General features: G+C 44.2%; 1 protein-coding gene across 4 annotated transcripts in view; it reads left to right on the top strand.

Moving 5' to 3' along the window:
- RMDN2 (regulator of microtubule dynamics 2) overlaps positions 1–15029 on the top strand; it is a 166390-nt gene that overhangs the window by 55663 nt on the left and 95698 nt on the right. For all 4 annotated transcript variants that reach the window (XM_030198119.1, XM_030198116.1, XM_030198118.1 and 1 more), the window contains exons 3-4: positions 814–1009; positions 12054–12156. In XM_030198119.1, coding sequence (XP_030053979.1) covers positions 814–1009; positions 12054–12156 — 299 coding nt within the window. The remainder of the gene's footprint in view (positions 1–813; positions 1010–12053; positions 12157–15029) is intronic.

Genomic DNA, 15029 nt, shown 5'->3' with positions numbered 1-15029 from the left:
GCCTCTCACACCCAGCCTGCGGGGGGCAAAGAAAAAGGGCTGGCCTTTGCTCAGAGCTAACAACCAGTAGAAACAAGCTCATAAGGAGCCAATCACAGGACACTGCAACTGTGGACAGGGGGGAGGGAAAGCCCCAGTAAACGGTGCTGTCTATACAAATAATATTCCTATTTAATATACACAATAATGCTCTTTACCCCCATGAATATGGGGGCAGCATGTCCCCTTTTTCAGATCTTGCATAAATTTTAGGCGTGGCTCCCACTCCTAAATTTTCACATGTAGATTGCAATTAAATCTATTTAGTACCAATAACTGCTTGTTAAAAAACAATTATTGCCACTAGCTCATTATTCAATTAAATTGTGCACACAAATTGGGCATGAACCTAAATTTCCATATATAATTTTGGTGACTTGTATAGAATTAAGGGGATACTGTGCAGCTCTAGGCCTGTTCAGAAGTAATTAAAGAAAATTGTTCTATATCCATTCTTTCCTAGAAGGCTACAAGTGTGATTGACATGGAGGAAGATAAACTGGAAGTTCTTTGCTTTTTTACTGATTTATAGCGTAGAATCAATGAAGCACTTCTTAGGTTAACCATTTTATTAAGTTTTCCTCAGAAGAAAACTAAAATCATCAGACAACTAATTCTTAATACATGATTGACCATCAGCAAAATATGACCTATCAAAATGTATGCAGCTTGCATAGAAATTAATGCACTTCACAGTTGCATGACATATAATGTTGAACTTTTGTCATTGTGTTTCTTTTGAGAAAAATACTGTTTCCATGTCTTTCATTACAGATATATGACAGCTCACACTGACCCAGAAGTAGAATCAGAAGATGAAAAGAAGCAAGCTCATCTCCCTACTGACAACGTAATACCATGCTCTGAAGCTGTGTCGCTTATTCTTCTTCAACAAGCAGATAGACTGCATGATGGGTCGGAACTCAGTAAACAGCAAGGTTTCAGATTAATGGCTGAAAGTGAAGAAAAGGTATCTGACTTATATTTGAGGGTAATTTGTATTCCTCATGCTTAGGAGTGGTTTTATTTGCATGTACTGTACATAATATTCATGTTGGAGATTTGCATGCACTGCTTCCACTGCATGCAGATCTCTCTCATGAATATTCATTGTGGATATCCTGAAAACCTGATTGGCTGGGCTGCCTCCAGGACCAGGTTTGGGAACCACTGATCTATATTGTACTGAGCTGTAACCATAAAACTAAAAATAGTACTCTAATTGGAAAACATAAGGCATTTTTAATTTAAGTTAAAATTTGCATCCCTCCCATACATTGAACCAATGAATGTGGGAGTCAATTCTATAAAGTACGCTAAAATTTAGTGTGACAAAATGTAACATACTGAGTGCAAATTACATATTTAGGTCCACCCACTTACATCATGTGAATAGCAGGCATAAATATGTGTGCCTAAACGTAGCACTGTAGCCTATATATGACAGTATTCTATAACAGTGTTTCCCAAAGTCTAGTCCTGGAGTATCACTTACCAGTCAGGTTTTCAGGATATCCACAAAGAATATGCATGAACTTAATTTGCATACACTGCTTCCATTATATGCTAATCTCTTTCATGTCTATTCATTGTGGATATCCTGAAAGCCTGACTGGCAAGGGGTACTCCAGGTTTAGACTTGGGAAACACTCTCCCATCTCCTGGATGATGCCTAGATTTGGGTGCCAAAATTTGGGCATGCTCCTAAGATGCATATGCAATTTAATTGGCTAACAAGCCAATTAATGTCAATAAATGCATGCTAATAACAATGACTGATGTGAATTGGCACCTATTAAACTTTGTTTATACATCTGGCTGTGTGCTGTTCTATAAGGTATGACGCCTAACTCTACTGGCACATAACTCAAAAGGGGACATGGACATGGGTATGTCGGGGACATTCTGAAAAGTTGCATGCATAGTTCCAGAACACTGCCTGAGCACTCCTAACTTGGGTGTCAGCATTTACACCAGGTTTCAGCAGCTATAAGTCTGGCATCCAAAGTTAGGCATGGGAATTGGTGCTGTGGGGCGTACAGAGATAACTTCTGGGGTGTTATCATGGAAACCGGTCGCTCAGTATAAATTACCACAGAACTGGCTTCTGCCAAGTCCCTGCTAAAGGCAGTATCAGATGAAAATGTTTCCTCTTATCCCAAGATCCAAGTTCCAACGCCCAGATAATAAACAGAACTAACTCCACACCAAGGACATTATGAAAATAAAAAGTGCTCTTTTATTTTACAATAACAACATGAAAATGCAAGTGTCACGAAACAGCAGTGACTTTATCATGAGAACAGCACTAAGCGAATGCACATCCCCCTAAGGCTGTTAATGCAGCCTGTTTCTATAAACCCATCATGCTACACAAAAGGTACATTGCGAAACATACAAACGTACGAAGTTTAGAGGTGGGAAATGGGCTGTGCAAGTCAGGACATATCACATTTTCCCATGTATTTTGCAAAAGGCCTTTTCTGAACACGGGGTCTTCTTGTAAAATACATATTAAAATGCGTGAGAATATAACATGCCAGCATGTCCAGTAGAAACTGCCGTTTCAGTAAGAAATGTATTAAAAAATGAGTAGCATCACTCAGACTTTTGTCCAAGTAAGTGCTAAGGGGTCCTTTTACAAAGGCGTGCTGAAAAATGGCTTGCAGTAATGTAGGTGTGGGTTTTGGGCATGTGCCAATCCATTTTTTAGTGCACCTATAAAAAAGGCCTCTTTTTTTTTTTTTTTTTTGCTGTAAATGGACGTTCAGCAAAATCAAAATTGCCACACTTCCATTTTGGGTCTGAGACCTTACCACCAGCCACTGACCTAGCGGTAAAGAATCTGGGCAGTAATGACCTACATGTCTCAAATGCCACATGGCGCGCGTCCGTTACGCACACCAGAAAATAAAAAATATTTTTCAGACACACGCCAAAATTGAAATTACCGCAAGGGCCACGTGGTAACCGGGTGGTAACTCCAATCTGCCTCAGGCTTCACCCTTAGTAATCCCCCTGGGAAATTCAGCACCAACTGCCATTGCCATCCTCCCCAGGGGGGTTGCATCAGTTGTCTTGGGAGGTTACACACAGATTAAGGAGAGATCTGTGAATGATGGAAGCGTGATCAGGTGCTTGTCAGTTAAGCATAGTTGCAAAAAAGTGCAGAATCAAACATCTGGGGTGCAGGAATCTAAGGCAGTGTTTCATAACCCTATCCTGGAGACACATCTTTCTAGTCAGGTTTTCAGGATTACCCACAATGAATATGCATGAGTTAGATTTACATACACTGGCCTCCAATGTTAGTGTGATAAGGCAGAGGCCATAACCAGCATAAAGGTAGAGTGCATAGAAAGAGGCATAACCAGTACAAAGAATGAGGTGTTAATGCCTCTGTACAGGATGTTGGTGAGTTCTCATTCCCTATATTTTGTCTACTTCTGTAGGCTGTTTCCCCAAAGAGTGGAAGCCTTCAGGAAAAGGCCAATCAAAATGATGCAGAGTCTAAACCAAAATCAAATGAGACCTAACTAAGTATGCCCTTCTAGAAGAGGAGAGACAGGAAGACATATTACAGGCGTGAAAATACTTCAAAGCTATAAATAATGCACTAGTAATCTTTTTCTGTGGAAAATAAATACTAGAATGAGAAGTTATAATATGAGGTTCAAGTGGGATCGATTCAGAACTAATATTAGAAAATATTTTCTTGTGTAAAGGTGATGGATGGATGGAATGTCTTCCCAGTAAAGGTGATTGATAGACACAAAAAATAGTAACGACATTTTGATAGCATGGAATGTTGCTACTAATTGGGTTTCTGCCAGGTACTTGTGACCTGGATTGGCCACTTTGGAAGCAGGATATTGGGCTAGATGGACCATTGGTCTGACCCAGTATGTCTCTTTTTATGTTAAAATTGAAGAAAGCATGGTTCATCTTTAGTGCATAGGAAAGAAAGGAGATAGAGATCGACTGGAGCCTAAGGCATTCCAAAACAATTAACTTGAGCAAACTAGATGGGTGTTCTGTTCGTTATCTGCCATTATGGTGTATGTATAGGGGGCAATTCTATAAAAGGTGGTCTTGAACAGAGTCGCCAAAATAAGCATTAAGAAGTGTTATAAAGGGAGAACTGCAATGGTTAATATATTTTGAGTTCCTGTATTTGGAGTTCTTATGCTCTGTTTTATATATTTTTTAATCTTTATTTTTAATTATCATTTGGTTATTTTGGACATTTCATACACCTTTGATGCTGTGAGTCATTCTCTCCTGCTACAGTGTTTGTGGGGGATGGGTGTGCATAGGAAAGTCTGCTCCTGGTTTGAGTCCTGTTTGTATGGCTAGGGGTCAGCACCTCAATGGTACATCCAGTGAAGGTAGGCGACTCCCCGCCCCCCCCCCAAGGTTCAGCATTATCAGCGTTCCTTTTTAATCTCTATTTGTTGCTGTTATGTAGTTTGCTTTGTGATCTGTCTGTGGAGTATACAGTATGTTCTTATGACATCCAGTTCTTTTTCCCAGTGGATGTGGAGTTCAGGGAGGGATCTGTGAAATTGAAGAATTGTTTGCAGGAGTTATAGAACTGGATGGAAGTCAATAAGCTTGTGCTGAATCTGGCGAAATCTGAGGTAATGCTTGTGCATAGGAAGGAACTAAACAATTGTTATGAGCCCATTCCGTTTGCAGGTGATTAGTTGCCTATTAGATAGAGGTTTGGGGGTGGTGCTGGACTCGCAGTTGACAATGCAGTTTCAGGTTTCAAAGGAAGTTCAATCTTCATTTTTCTAGTTATGGATGTTGAATAGATTAAAACCTATGTTCCCTGTGTCGGATTTTCGGAATGTGCTACAGTGTGTGTTGACAAAGATTGATTACTGTAGTGTATAATGGGGTCCTTTTACAAAGGCACGCTAGGGTTTTTAGTGCACTCTAAAAATAAGCATACGCTAGATGCTGGAGATGCCCATATATTCCTATAGGTGTCTCTAGCATTTAGTGTACGCTAAAAATGCTAGCGTGTCTTTGTAAAAGACCTCCAATATAGTGGGTATATCTCAGCCTAGGTGTTATGCTCTCCAGAATGCAGTGGTGAGTATACTGGTGGGCTTATCTTGTTTTGATCATTGCTGTACACTGCCTTGGGTGAATCTCTTCATAAAGGTGGTGGGGGACTCCTTCCATATCCACAGCACTCCAGGATTTAAGTTTCTTCTTTCAAGTGACCTTTCCACATGCTGGGCCTCCCTTACTCAAAGCACTGTCCATATTCCTAAGGGAAAGCCTTTGGCAGGTAAACCGACTTTTGTTTCTTAAGTTACCATCCCCCTGATGTGGGGAACGTACTGGATAGGGCTGCTGGATGGGTTCCTCATTTGCTCATCCTTGTACCCCATTCCTTCTCCAGTACCTTCTTACAGGCTGCTCGCTTCTCTTTGGAAGACTTCACATTCCTCTGGCTAGGAATTACTTCCCCAGTTTCTAGACCTGTACTCCGTCTCATCTTTGCCCAGTGTACATGCACACTGGTTACTAGGTGCAGGGTAAAAGTGTACCACAAAACTTAGTGGGCAGCCACTCCTCAATAATTTCATTGTGGTGCTCTTTACCAGTCTCTTAGTGGTAGCATTATATTCCTGCATTAAATCCTTCCACAGCTCTGAGGTGCCAAATGAATTGACCTCTTCAGTATCAGTCAGTGTCTTCTTCCAGCCTGCCTCTTTCAGTCCTAGTCTTACATCTGGCTCCTTTTTGCTTCTCTCTAGCACTACTCTACTATGTACTGAGGTCAGAGCCTTCAGGGGTTTGCCTCCTGCTTCCCCTTTACAGTGCTCTTGAAGCAGCTCAAGCTCCTTGCTAGTGATCTGTAGGGCCCCCACTAATGCCCTCTAGACTGAGAGCTCTTCCTCTAAGAGCCTTTTTAAGTTTTCCACTTGATGGGTCAATTCTTCCTGCTCGAACCGCGTTTACTTCACAATCTCTGAATTTGTCAAGTAGCAATTGTTGTTCTTTTTGCCCTGCCAGGGCTTCATGAAGTTGCTCCTCTATATCTTGGGCCCATTCCTTCATGGAATCCCTCACTTATGAGATCTCCCTGAGTTGGCTAGCCACTCCCTCTAACCGCTTCCATGCTTCACTCCTAGACAGTTCTACTTTAGCCAGCTGGGCACGCTTCTGCATCAGCTGCTCCTGTAGTACTTTTTTCTCAGTGTCCAACTATCACACTTTCTTCTGGTGCTCCCACACTCCAACAGGCTCAGTACTGAGGTGATACTGAGTCTCCACAAGTTTCTGGGACAATACTTTGTTCTCTTCCAATAGCCGAGTACACTCTTGCTGTGTTCTCGCCTCTCTTAGCCACCTCCTCCTCCTGGAGGTGCCTCTCTTGGGCTTGCTGTTGGAGTTCAGCAATCTTGCCCTCTAGCACTCTAGCCATTGTTTGTTCTTCGTGACTATCTTCCAGGAATTTAGACAGCTGTCCCTGCAGCTTAAGATACTGTTCCCCTGGCTCTGCTCTAGCCCGTTCTTGTTTCAGTCCCGTAACTTCTGCTTGAGTAGCTTTTACGTGGGCCTGACAGATCTGGTCTGTCAGCTGGAAGATCTGGGATTGGAGTTCCTTAGCCTGGTCCTGATGCTGTGTTGGCTTCTCAGACACTTGACTTGCTCTTTTGCTTCCTGGATCCAAGCACTGCTCAACCTTCTCAGCTGGGATGCTCTGTTTTATCAATCCCTGCAATTTTTGAAGTGTGCAGTTCACTTCTGCCTTCTCAGACAACTTCTCTACCGCAAAAGTTGCCCCCTTCCATTTCTCCTAAAAGGTTTCATTGGAAGCTTTTAGCAAAGTTACTTGTTCAGAGACTTGGGCCATCTCTTCTTTCTGGCATTTTAGTCTCTGAGCCAAATTCCTTCATCTGTCTCTCACACGCTGTTTTTTCCTCGGTGAGTGCCTGGTAGCTCCTGATGAGCTGTCCCTTTTCCACCTGCAGCTCTTCTATGAGGAGATTCTGCTGCTTGAGCTGGTCATGTGACTGAGTAAACTCAGCTGAGTCACTCATCCGTTGCACCTCTGCAATCCGTGCATGCTCTCTAGCCTCATGTATTTCACAGAGAAGATCATCTGCCTGACTCTGCAGCTTCTCTATGGAGGATTCCATCAGGGTTATCTGCTCCTTTATGTGGATTACCTCTTTCGTCTGCCTTCTAGGTTGTTTTTTTGTTTATTTTTCCCCCAATGCCATGACCTCATGTTCTTTTTGTTCAAGGGCTTCATGTAATGTCTTCTGTTCTGCTTCCACAGGAGCATGAATGGACTGCAGCTTCTCCATATACTTGCCAGTTTGTCGGACAAGAGCTTCCATTAGCTTCCCTTTCTCTCTTGCCAGCCTCTGTGTTTTGGCTCTCAACTGAGCTTTTAACCAGACTTTCTGCACCTGTGACAAGTCTCTCTCCTGCTCCAGTTGCTCCTCCTTATAGACAAATAAGATTTCCCAGGACTGTAGCTCCTCTAGCTTTGACTGTAGACCTGCCTCTACAGGATCAACGCTCTGACATGGACCTTGCCACAGGCCCTGTGCTTTTTTCCAGCTGCAGCTGAAGAGCTTCCTTCTCTTCCTGTAGGTTCTGGCATTTCTGTTGTACCTTACTCACAGGTGAGGTCTGCATTACAGAGACAGGTTCCCTCTAACTGCTCATGCAGTGTCTGACACTTCAGTTTGGCCTCACCTAACTCCCTGGTGAGGTCTTCTTTGTAGAGGTGGACTCCCTCTAGTCTAGCTGTGCCTGAAGCTTGCTACACTCTGTATCCTTGTCAGAAGATTCCTGCTTCTGCATCTTTCTACTCTCAGGCAAGTTGCTGGGCAGACTTTTCCCAGGGGCTTCCTTAGTTACCCCCTTAGTTTCTTTGCCAGTTGCCTTTCTTAAATTATTTTTACTTTTCTGGTGAGCCTGACATCTCTTTTCTTCAGGCACATTCCCTTCCCAGGGATAGTAATTAGCCCTCTTCAGGGCTGTGCTGCAGGATTAAGACAGTTTCTTCCTATTCCTGGTCCCAAGCTCCCATCCTGAAGTTCCTGCTTCTTTTCTACCTTTTGCAGATGCCTAGGAAGTGTGTCAGGATATGCAAAACTCCAACTGGTTGTCTCTTTTGATGCAGGTAGACTGCCTTTACACAGCTGCTCTATGCCAGATTTTCCAGCACACCTGGTTGTAGCTGACTTCTTCTTTACTTGGAGACCCTTGCATACTCTAGTTTGCACTGACTAAAAGCTGATCCTTCCCATGAAACAACTCCAGCTCTGGCTGTAGCTCCCAGTCCAAACCAAGGCCTGAACTGTCCCAATTGCAGCTTTCCTGGCAGCAGTTCAGCTTTCAATACCTTTCTGTGTGCACAACTTGGAACCTCAGGCTCCTCTGCTCTGCAGTCTAGCTCCAGTTCCAGCTCCACTCTAAAGTCTGGACCAACTTTCCCTGGCTGCTCTAGCACCAGCAGTAATTCTTGGTTTCATTTTCAGAGAAGCTTTCTTTGTTCAGACCACCTTGTTTGGAAGCTATACTCAGCTGTAATCACTGTACTTGATTAAGTAAGCCTTCCAGCTTGCTAAATACCCTTACTCAGGCCCAATGCACAGAAGCAAATGCGTGCTAGAAGCCATTAGTGCTGGACTAGCGACTGCATTTGCTAGTGCAGAATGCTGAGAGCTGACGAGCGCATGAACCAATGAGCTCGCTGGCACCTAGCACAATGTGCATGCAATTGCATGCTAATCAGATCATTCCTATTCTGCTCAATGCTTAGCGGACAGCATGCCAAACAAGGGCCCTCTTGTCACTGAAAGCCCTATGCCAGCTTGGAGCTGGTGTTACGGTTTCCAGGATACCAGCCAGAAATGCTAGTTTTCCTTAGTGCAACGAGAGATAACTAACCAAGGTAGTTTTCCATGATGGGAGGTGAGAGCGCGCCAGCGGCTGGCAGTGTAGATGCGAGGAGCCCCTTGAGAGAGCTCACACAACACGTAGCCACACCATGCACAAAAAAAAGAGCAGTGTGAGTTTTGACCAGCGTCTTTTTCTTTCCTAACTCTAAGGGTTGTTTTTTTGCTGTGGGTGCATTTTTCTTTTTACCAGAGGTTCAGAGGCATGAATCAGACTGCACTAATATTCCAACCTCTTCTTTTTATTCCTGATGCCCAACCAGACTCAACAAACCTCTTCACTTGAGTGAAAGCCGCTGCTTTCTGGAGCAGGCCAACCGGCACCTCTTCCTCCTCTGGTGTTCTAGGCATGTGCTCAAGAGCTGTGCTTAAAGCACAACTCAGCACATGGGCCAGACACCATCCTCCCGTAGAACTCCCTAATGCTCAACTCTAGAAGCGTGCCTATATTTGCATCTCATTAGCGTTGAGCATTAGGGAGTTGTTCTGCGCTGATCTGACACTATTTCTCCGGCACTGTTGTGCTTCCTCTTAACCAGGCAGCTCCATCAAGCTTCTAGCTTGTCAGAACACTCTTCCACTGCCTTCAAACAGAGAACAGTTTTAACTTTTTCTCTTTCACCTTGACACTCTCCTGGCTTGGTGTGGCATGCAGAACAGTCCCAAACATAATCTGCTGCACTTCTGTGACCCCTCCTGGCCAGTCTTCCTGTGCACTCCAAGCCAAAGTGTATTTGTTGCACTACAACACTCTTCAAATTCCACAAAAAATAAAATCCTGCCTGTCTATCCCTTGCTAATTCTTTTATTTTCCCTAAGCTCTCTAAGGCAGAGCTGGTCTCTTTAGCCTTTATGACACCCTCCACCTATACTGTCAAGCTCTGAAAATACATGGGTTGTCTTTTCTTGCAGAGACAGAAAATAAAAACCACCACTGCCACAATATCTGATAGTGTGACTGCTGAATGGCTACAGGATTTCACAGACACAGGCAGTTTGCAGTGCAAAATCAAAGAAAAACTTTATTGGTAAAAGAATAATTAAAGCAATACAGTCTGTTCCTTTGTCATAGACTCATTTCAACCCTTGTCAGCAACCGCAATAATATTCGCTTGCTTCTCTCTTAGCAGTTCTATCTTCTTCAGTACAAACACAGTCACTCAAACATAAGTCTAGGCCTGGCTTCAACTAGGACACTCAGGACCTGGGTCTTCATAGTAAATAAAGGCACACGTTTACCTTTGTAGTCCTTCTCATGCAAACCTCTGGGCTAGGGCCTCTGCATGCTTCCCTGGGACTCCCCCACAGGTACTGCAGCCCAGCTAACACCTTAGGGAGAATTCCTCCATTTAGAGCTTCCCTCTCCTGGAGACTACTTGCCTCTGAACTACTGTGGCTCAGAGAATTTAACCACCTCCTTGCCTGAGCCACGCTGTGCTGACAGCCTCTGACATGACAGATTTAGTGATACCCGCTATAAGGTAGCTAAACTGCAACCTCAGTGAGGGAGTGTTCTACAGAAACCTGCGGCTATACCATTCACTCCCTCGCAATGAGATATATCGTAGATAGCAGGTCTTTGTGTTGTATTGTTTATTTATATATATGTTTATTGTAACCTGCCTAGGATTAGGTGGGCTAGAAATGTTTTAAATAAAATAAATACATAAATATTACAAACCCCCAGTACATACAAATTGTTAACAAAATTGATCCTTAATAAAGATTATTTTCTAAAAAATAAGGGTGTGAAAAGTTAACCACTGAAAGTAATGCTTACACCTGTGCATGCAATTTAATGAAGCTTTCTTTAATGACGGAAGTGCAAAGTTAGTGTCCTTTCTTTGTGTTTTTTAGTTGATGATGAATATGACTTCTTACCGTAGCCATTGTCTGCATTACTACACTATCTCATTAATTCTATTTAGGATACTAATGTTTATTTCATCAATCCAAAGTACTATGTGATAAAGAGGTTCATGCTTATCAAGTTTTTGCATGCTTTAGACCAGGGGTGTCCAACCTTGGCCTTTGTCTAGTCAGGTTTTCAGGATTTCCACAATGAATATGCACGAGATCTGTTGCACACAATTGAGGCAATGCACTAAGTTGAGGACCTAGATTGGACACCCTTGCTTGACTCTGTAGACAATGTTGGGTAAGCAATGTGGTTCTGTGTGTAGCTACTCCTCTGTAAGTTAAATTTTTCTGCAGATCGTTTATAGTGATGTGTGGATTCTGGTTTGCAGATCTGACCAGTTTTCAGGCAGCTCTATAAGAGCCAATGCACATCCCAGAATCTAGGTCACTGGGTGGCGGTAAGGTCTCAGGCCAAAAATGGACACACGCTGGTTTAAATTTTAGCACACTTCTATTTTCAGGCCCCTTAAAAAAAGGCCCTTTTTTCTAGACACAGTAAAAAATGGCCCAGCACGTGCCCAAAAGACACACTCGCACTACCGCAGGCCACTTTTTACGGCGGCTTAGTAAAAGGACCCCTTAGAAAAAGAAAAAATTGAAATTTCTAATGAAATGAAGGAGGTGGAAGTTTTTTTTAGACTCAAGATGGGAATGAATCAATAATTCTTTAATTTGTCATATGACTAAAAAGGTACTGAAAATAGACTGAAGTCTTTTCCTCCACATTTTTTTTAAATTAAGAAAACTAAGTAAAATATTCAGTTAAGATAACATATACATATTTTCCGCCATTTTGGTTGTAGGTACACCAACCTTAAGTGGGGTGAATGTATTTGCTTCTCAGCTCTAGGGTGCATAGAAAAGACCCTGTTATAATGGGTGAATAATTTTTGGTAGCCCTATCAGTGGACAGGGTGGAAGGTTTAAATGGAGCATTCATATTGGCTCATCAGGTGTGATTCACTAGGTCTTTTTATGGGTTGTGGTAAATCTTCTTTTGTCAGGTACACTGAAATATCTGCATATATGATTGCTATTTGAATGTTTTTTTTCTAATCTGTACCTTCAAGAAGTCAGAAATAATTTGGCGAATCAAGCTCATTTAGATGTAGGATTTGATCTAATTTCTATATTTTCCTCCTCCTATCATACCAGTATGGAAGCCAAGTCGAGTTTCTCTGGAGATTAGCTCGTGCATATGGGGATATGTTTGATATAACTGTGGATATGGAAGAAAAGAAGAATTATGCTATTAATGGTAAATACAGTTTTGAAATCCATTGTAATGGAAAGTAAAATTTTTCAAATGAAATGATCTCTGATGACACTTTTTTTTCTCACATGATCTGCAGTGATCCAAAAAAAGGAGTCTAGGATGAACAACTGATGATGGAAAGAGCACAATGTGATAATTGTACCTCTAACCACTACATGAACTAACATCTTACAATCCTATTTTGCCCATCTGTGAAAAGCTTTAGTATGGGCTTGTGCATCAAATCCAGAAGCATATATTATTGGTGTTGCTAAAAAATATTGTTGTTGACGGAAAACCGCCATTCTAGTAGAATACCAAATACCTAAAGTGTTTGAAGCTCCAAATGGTACTCGTGTTATTCTGATTCGCAAATCTTGCAATGAGAGCCATGGCACATAATGCAATGGCATTTCCTGGAACAGGTCTTGCTGTAATTGTACCCAGCGTTTGTCCAGGAAGGCATGCCACTCAAAGAGAGCGACAAGCTGGGACACTCTATAATAAGTCAAAAAGTCTGGGACCCCCATCCCTCTCTCCTCTCTAGGCACATACATACGTTGCCTACACACTCGAGGCGGTCTCCGTTGCCAAATATATTGGAACACTTTCCTTTGCAGTTTAATCAATTAAGCCTTAGGAATAGGCAAAGGGAGGCTGGAAAAATAATATAAAAAGCGAGGGAGTACATTCTTCACCGCACTAATGCTGCCCACCCATGATAAGCTCATCCCCTCCCAGCAATCCATCACCTTCTTTAATACTGGCGGGTAGTTCAAAGAAAAAATACATGCCTTGTCATCATCAGCAGATGAATCCATTAACTGATGGGTTGTATCCACCTATAAGCAGGTGGAGATAGAGAACACTGAAGAACCACAGTGATCCTTGGACGGCTAGCCCCATCAGCCTTCAGTATTTCTCTATCTCCCAGCAGGTGTGGACGTAGCTTGATCAGCTCCTGGATTTCTGCCTGGGGTGGCTCCTGTGCTTTGCCAGTTGAGCAGGGGTGTTTTGGCTGGTGGTGCCCACTTTAAAGGCATATAGGTTCGCCCTTTCCCTGCCTTACCCATTCCCCCCTCCTCCCGGAGTTCCTCTGTTGCTGCCTGTCTCCAACTTTCCTCACAGCGTAAAAAAAAGAAAAGAAAAAAAAAGAGCGCGCTTTTACTGCGTGGCTGTTCTGAGGGTTTCTTCAAAGATTCTGGTTCAGTGCAGCTTGACCAGAGCTCAGTGACTCAGTCTTCTGAGGGTGAGAGTGGTGCCCAGCTCCTCCGGTGAGGTTCCCATGGACAGCGTTCCGAACGGGGTAAGTTTTGGCGCGAAGCCGCCATTTTATTCCTATATTTCTGTCCAGTTGGGCAATGGCTGCTGAAGGAGTTAAGCGCTGCTCCCACTGTGGTAAGCACATGTCAGCAGCAGGACTTTGCAGTACGTGCTCCTTAGACGCTCGAGCTAGTACGGGCATGGTGAGCGATGATTTTTCCCGCTCGATGGAGCTGGTAGCGGGCGCCATTTTGGAAGCACCGCATGCCTCGACCCCCGCGATGGCGGAGGAGTCTGAGTGCAGGGGGATGCCTCGTTTCGAGGCTGCCAGAGGAGCTCCAACCTCCGTTTCGCCTAATTCGGGGACGGAGGGCCAGGGTGAGTTTTTCTCCCCTGAATTTGTGGTTCTGATGCATAAGGCCTTCATGCTGAAAAGAGCTCTGCCACAGGTGTCTCACACTGCGTTGCATTCTGGTTTCCCTCCGGGTGTTGATGCCCCGGGGATGGCTACAGATGTTATTTCTTCCCCCGAGCGTTGGAAACACGCTAAACATAGACGGGTAAATTCCCCGTCTGAAAGTGGCGCATCTCCCTTTTCTCCCCCATGGTCTGGCTGTGGGGAGTCTGAGGGATCTGGCAGGCCCTCATGGACGGAGGATCTGGAGGAGGGTGCCTGTTTGCCATGGGATTCGGATGATCCCAATGCGGTTCGGATTTTCCACCGGGACGAGTTGCCAGCTCTCATTACTGACGCCTTGCAGGCCCTCTTGATTGATGATCCTGCCGAGGGCGATGCCTCCTCTGTTAATCTTAGGATAGCGAGTACTAAGAAGCCTATGCCGGCCTTTCCTGTGCATGACTCCATCCAAGAGCTTATTTCAGCTCAATGGTCTGATCCCGATGGGCCTTTGAAAGTGGCCAGGGCTATGGGTCAGCTTTACCCTCTGAGTGAGGTTCACTTGGCCCTTTTTGGGATGCCTAAAGTGGACGTGTTGGTCACAGCGGTGACTAAAAAGACCACTCTCCCTGTAGAGGGAGGGGTCGCATTGAAAGACATGCAGGACCAGCGGCTAGAATGAAATATCAGGCCTTGCCTTAAGGGCGTCTATTTGCAGTTCCTATGCAGCCCGCGCCTGTCTTTCCTGGTTACAACAGGCGGTGGATCAGCCCGCGGAGGGTGCGGGGTCCCTCTTTGAGGTTGCCCCGCGGATGGAGTCGGCCCTGTCATTTTTGGCTGATGCCCTTTATGATCTGGTCAGAGCTTCGGCTAAGCAGATGTCTGTGGCGGTTTCTGCCTGCCGCCTTCTTTGGCTGCGGCATTGGGCAGCGGACATGGCCTCTAAGCAAAGGCTGGTGAGGTTACCCTTTTGGGGCTTTCTGTTATTTGGAGAGGATTTGGAGAAGATTGTTAAAGACCTAGGGGATTCTAATCCCCAGTGGTTACCTGAGGATAGGCCAAGGCCTTCTTCCAAGGGTCCTGTGTTTCCCTCCTCTTCCAGACCTCGCTTCCGTGAAGCTCGCAGGTATCGCCCGGGGCGCTCTGCTGGGTTTTTTCAACGTGCCTGTTTTCAGCAGAGGAACTCCTTTTGCTCAGACAAACGTTCCGCAGCGGC

Source organism: Microcaecilia unicolor, chromosome 3, assembly GCF_901765095.1.
Source record: "Microcaecilia unicolor chromosome 3, aMicUni1.1, whole genome shotgun sequence".
Lineage (NCBI taxonomy): Eukaryota > Metazoa > Chordata > Amphibia > Gymnophiona > Siphonopidae > Microcaecilia > Microcaecilia unicolor.
This window is presented reverse-complemented; position numbering and strand designations above follow the sequence as displayed.